Below are 5,816 nucleotides of genomic sequence, written 5' to 3' on the forward strand. Positions count from 1 at the left end.
AAACCAAAACATGGAAGTCCAAGGTTGTTAAAGCTAACGTGTATGTCACCTTGCATCAGATTTTAAATATTGAGCTTATATTCAAGAAAAATATGGCTTAACAATAATCAATTATTTTGCTGTGTCTGGTTTTTGTTGATTATTTTTAACAAAAAAACTAACAACAAAAAGCTAATTGATTTTTCAAATCACAGCACCTGCTGATTTATTATATAAACTTTCATAAGCAGCAAAAAAATGAAAAAAATTTACAATGTCTGATGTTCATAATTACTATCAAGTGTTTCATTTTGAATTTAATGCATAAACTACCTTCATCTTAGGACTTCTGGAATACCAGGAGGTAAAAGAAGTACAAGCTTTATATTATTTTAGTTGTTTTTAGATTAATTTCATCTTGATTAGTTTAATTCATTCAGTAATACACCTAATACTTTTGTTTTTATATCAAAATTAATATTTCCTTTTCAGAGTGAATATTTCTTGGAGAAATTAGAAAAGATACCACGCTTGCAGATACTAGTAAGTTAAAAATTAGTTTAATTGGTATATTTTTCTCTTATTTCTATATCTACGCAGACTTAGTACCTGTTTTTATTATAATAGGTTAAAAGCACATTAATTTGTATTTATTGGAAAAGAAGAGTGGTAACATTTGTGCTCTCCTCCCTCCAACTATGGAGTCCTGTTGCAGCACGTTTGTCAATGAGCAATCAAAGTAGCATAATGTTGTCTCTAATTTTGAATCTCTTACTATGAGGAAACAACTGGCCACCAGCAACATACTGCTATTTTTATACATGTTATTTAGTAATGTATTAATTAATTTATTGTTACTTTGTTTATTATTGTCATGTATAATTTTCCAATACAAATAACAGAAGATTTCACTTTTAATACAAAGAAATAGAGCTCCAGAATGTTCAACACTATATCAATGGGATAAAACCGAGCATAACATCAGAAACCTAGTGTATAATTGAAAAACTTAGCATATTAATCCAGTTTAACTTTTTATTGCATTCTAAAAATAACTTGAAATTAATTAGAATATTTAAAAGAAATTATAAAGAATATTAATATTTTTAACTATAATTATTGAGAACAAAGGCTGTAAAGACTTAACTAAGTACTTGAAACCAGATGACTCATATATTTTTTATTTAATATCATTTTTTCAAAGACTATGAAGTTGGGTATTTTTTGTAACAGTAATCTGGCCAGACGCTGTTTCTCTATTTTTCTGTCTTCCCAAGCATTAACAGTTTATGTATAGGTCTACTAATTACTGTATAAATATCTGATCAACACAATTAAATAGCCCTACTACTGGTTATCCTCTATTCACTTAAGAAAAAGGGTAAACAAACTTTAGTCTGTTAATTTTAATGCATATCAGAATTGTAAGTGTACAAAGCTGATTGGTGGCAGTGAAGTGAATCCAAAGAGTTGATTGATTACCAATTTATTGGTATTGTACTGTTGGTAAAGTTTCTCATAAGATTTGTCTACAGGGTACATGATAAGTAAACAAAAAGTTAATTGAGTCTTTGATAAGAAACCATTAATAATGATAACTGTTACTTGTTTGATAAACTGCTGATTTCAGTGGAAAGGTAATATCAATAAGTAAGTTTTGTTTCCTGTTTACCAAAAAATCAGTGACAGTTTCAGTTATTTTTCAGGGTAAGAATCGACTGAAATCAAAAGATGGAAACTTCTATACAGTGCAGGATATTGTTAGTAAATCAGTCAGCACCACTGTAAGTCTTTACTTTTATTTTTTATTTTTTTAAAGTGATGATAAAAATTTTGGATTCTTTCTTCCAGGAAATATGTTTTTGAAAAATAAATCAGACTTATAGAGAGCACTGAAATACATTCCAGGAAACAGTCTAAAGTGAACTTTAAAGTACTAAAAAAGAAAGAGGCCTCACACGTGTAGCCCAGTACCGGATTAATGCATAGGCTGACTAGTGCCCCGTCCATACAGAGGCCCCAACGGGCCACCCGAGTAAAAACATTATGGTTTGTAAAACTAGCAGAATAGAAGCAAGAGTGAGTTATTATTATTATTTCCAAATACTACCTGGACCTCGAAGCTCTACTAAACCTTAATCTGGCCCTGGTGTAACCGGCATGTACTGTTGTCAATGCACAAAGCACGGAGCTCGTTTGTGCTCTACATGTTACACCACCACAGAAATTTTATGGGATTTCCAGTTAAGGGATCATGCAAGCTTCTTCACATCAGTGTATGATTCACGAGTTATTTGACACGGAGCCCAGTTTTTAAAATTTTAATGTTCTGCTACCCATTGGCAAAGCAAATAGGCAATTGTGAAAAACTCTTTGATGAAATGTTTGAAATTAATATGTGTATACATACATATATATATAATCATGATGTTAGAAAAACATGTAGGTTCAGGAAATTAATTTAACACAAAAATAGGATATCTTATAACCCGACTGCTTTCGAAAGATGGACCTTTCTTCGTCAATGATTCCCAGTTTACCCCTGAAGAAGAAAGATCAACGTTTCAAAAAGTGCTCAGGTTATAGGGGATCATATTTTTATGTACATATACACATATATATTTGCATGTTTGTGTGTACATAGTTAAAGCTTGTTCCATGAGTACATGCTTTGCTACAATTTTTAGGCTATTTTAAGGAGATTTTCAGAGAAGACTAAGCTCATCAGTGATATCTTATGAACTAAAAAACTTACTTTTATTTCAGCTCTTATTTGATATACTTGCATCTGTCATCACCTTTCAGTATGTCCCAGAAGAGAAAAGTCAAGGTAAAATACTTTATTAAGTGTTTCTTAAGTTAGTGTAATTAACTGTTTTACACAGTGTTTCTACATGTTATCTAGAGTATTGGATATTGTAGTTATAGGTAATATTGTTTCTGACATTTGATTCACAAGTTTCTTGTACTCTAAAAGAAAGTGGGACAAATGTAAAATGGATAATTTTATCAACTTATGAGTTAACTCTCTCAACACGGGTTCGGTCAAATTGACTGACCACATGACCTCTCTGTACTCGTATGAAGTATTTATAGATTTGATATTACTAACTTTTAATATAGTATGTATATCTTCACAAAATTTGGCAGGCTTTCAGTAAACATTACAAGTCTTTCACATAAAAAAAATCCTTATTTTTTTTTCGAAGTATTTTAAATAAACTAAAAAAAAAAGAATTTGTCTGTGAAAATATTGAGTGTTTGTTTTGAGTAGTCTGTGTGAAAAGTGATTTTCATGTTAAGATTAAAAATATTTCATCTCAAAAATCTCAGATTTGACTTGTTTAATCTTTAAAACCACGTAAATACATTTCAGAAGATTGTTTTCAGTAAAACTTTATACAATAAACATATATCTAAAACATTTCTTAAGTTGTTTCTAGTGCATAAGTGCACTTTCAAAGCAGCTTAATCAGTTCTTCTACTTTAACTTTGTCTGAATCTGCACATCGTTGTTAAGTAGACATCATTTAAGTCGTCTTCCGTTATTACTGTAACATACCCAAGGAATAAACTGTTAAATGTTTAGAATATTGATGAAGATTTATAGATTCCTACAAAAACTTTTATGTTCTTTTATTTCATGCCTTTTATTGTGTTTGTGAGTAATATTTTGTTCAATATTACACAGATCAAGAAGAACTTTCCCAGCTTGCTAAAAATCCTGATTATTACAACAATCTGAATTCATGGGTGAGCTGATTTGACTTTTAAGATTCTTTACTTTTTTCTCTTCATCGTTTTGTTATTTGTTATATATATATTGCTTTTCACACTGTGTAAGTAGACTTTTTGATTCCTATAGTTGCAGCTTGGCTGATTAATTGTAACATTAAACAAAAGTCGTCCTAAGCAGTGATGCCATTTCAAACACCTCTCACTTTAGTGAAGTAGAATTAATTTTTTCTATATTAATTGAATTTCTGTTGTATTATTTAAAAAGTTCATTAGACAGGACTGGAAGTATGTTTTTATTTCAAACAGCAAGTCTGTAGATCAGTGTGAAGGTGATGCATACCTAACATGTTTTTTTACAATGCACTAAATGTTAAAAACTAAACTTAAAATAATAACAACTATTATAGTTACAGCTATACTGCTTTGATATTGTCATAATAATTCTTGTTACTGTTTTACTGCCAATTTATATGGTTACTACTAATTACTACTAATAAAAGACAGTTTAGGTAGTACTTTTGTATTACAATCTCTCCAAGGTGGTGTAGAGGATTTAAACTAAACATGATACAATTCCCAGGTGTTAAGCTAAAAGCTTGCTACTTTACTGCTATGTACTTATCTTTAGTTCCAGATATTCCTGAAGGTAAACTCAGATGTGGATGAAACAAATCAGTCTTTTTTTTGTAATATCATACATTGTAGCTGTAGAAGGAAAGGCTATCTAACAATTTCAACTAATCTTAAGTTAATAGGGTAGTTGTTCAGCACATTTTTACTTCATGATGTGATTGTTATTATAATGGGGCATGTGGTATTAAAATATTGTTTTTTTTACATGATTTTTTTTTAGTTGGGGTTAGTGGTTCTACGAGACATTCCAACAATTCACCTTGATATTTTAGATCTTGAACAACACGGTGTGGCTTTGCGGTTCTGCCCCCTTGAATCTGCCCATGGTGGGTGTTAGATAAAACTACTGTGTTATGTGTTTCTATTAAAACATTAGAAATTCTGAAGTTTAAATTCTATGCTTTATATTTGATTTAATTTGGTAATATTGTTGTTCAGTTGCATTATTCGGGTTATACATAAGGTATTTATAAAAGCAATGGTCATATACTTTAAACATATTTCAGGTTGACATTTCTTGTGAGATATATAAGGTACTGAATAACATCAAATATGAAAGTTTGTAACAGTGTTTTAATAACTGTTCATAATTTGGAAATGTTTGCACTCTGTTTTTGAACACAAATGATTTGACAGATTAATCCTTAAACTAATTATATGGACAAATTTAACAATTACTCTCTTGACAAATATTTTTTTAGTTTGTAGGACATTGTATTTGTATTTGCACTGGAATTTAGTGTTACAGATTCAGTGGGAAGCAAAAGCTTTGTATAGTCTATAAGTATTTATATGTAATATTTAAAATATTCTAAGCTATAAAATGGTTTATAAGTTTCATTTTTTGTTTCAGTGACACAGATGACAAAAGAAGATATTGATGAGCTGTACAATTGTCTTCAGCAACAAGTGGTAAAAGAAAGCTTTAAGTTTTCGTTTATAAAAATCTGTGAAAAAATCCGTTTATTAGATGTAGGGTTCATGTTGATGAAATATTAGAAAAGTCTATTATACATAAGAATAACAAAATAAGCAATCATTACAGGTGAATTTTGGTTTGAATAAAATTCAATAATGATTTTGTAAATTTGATTTAGTCATTACATTTTGTAAACAAATCCCATTTCTCTAAAACTAGTGATGGTTTTTCCATAAATATATATATATATATGTTTTACATTATATTAGATTGTGAATGAAGCAAACTTCCCAAATTGTTTTTCAGGCAATTTTAAATGCCACAGTTCGTCAGAAAGACACCTTCACAAAACTCTTAGCATGCCATGAAAATTTGCAGCTGGTAAGCCCAGTTAGCTATTTCTACCTTACACCACCAAGGCCTGTTCTATAATGTTTGTGTGTTGATAGTACCTATTGTAGAAATAGCTAACTGGGCTGACCTTTGTGGTGTAAGGTATGTTCTATAATGTTTGTGTGTTGATAGTACCTATTGTAGAAATAGCTAA

General features: G+C 29.9%; 1 protein-coding gene across 1 annotated transcript in view; it reads left to right on the top strand.

Moving 5' to 3' along the window:
* Nucleotides 1-5,816, top strand: part of LOC106478803 (putative pyridoxal-dependent decarboxylase domain-containing protein 2) — a 68,921-nt gene that overhangs the window by 50,990 nt on the left and 12,115 nt on the right. Inside the window, exons 11-18 of the mRNA XM_022382465.1 lie at nucleotides 472-522; nucleotides 1,686-1,763; nucleotides 2,746-2,809; nucleotides 3,671-3,732; nucleotides 4,571-4,676; nucleotides 5,204-5,262; nucleotides 5,576-5,654; nucleotides 5,731-5,764. Of these exons, the coding sequence (XP_022238173.1) occupies nucleotides 472-522; nucleotides 1,686-1,763; nucleotides 2,746-2,809; nucleotides 3,671-3,732; nucleotides 4,571-4,676; nucleotides 5,204-5,262; nucleotides 5,576-5,654; nucleotides 5,731-5,764 (533 nt within the window). The remainder of the gene's footprint in view (nucleotides 1-471; nucleotides 523-1,685; nucleotides 1,764-2,745; nucleotides 2,810-3,670; nucleotides 3,733-4,570; nucleotides 4,677-5,203; nucleotides 5,263-5,575; nucleotides 5,655-5,730; nucleotides 5,765-5,816) is intronic.

This window comes from Limulus polyphemus, unplaced genomic scaffold (assembly GCF_000517525.1).
Source record: "Limulus polyphemus unplaced genomic scaffold, Limulus_polyphemus-2.1.2 Scaffold251, whole genome shotgun sequence".
Lineage (NCBI taxonomy): Eukaryota > Metazoa > Arthropoda > Merostomata > Xiphosura > Limulidae > Limulus > Limulus polyphemus.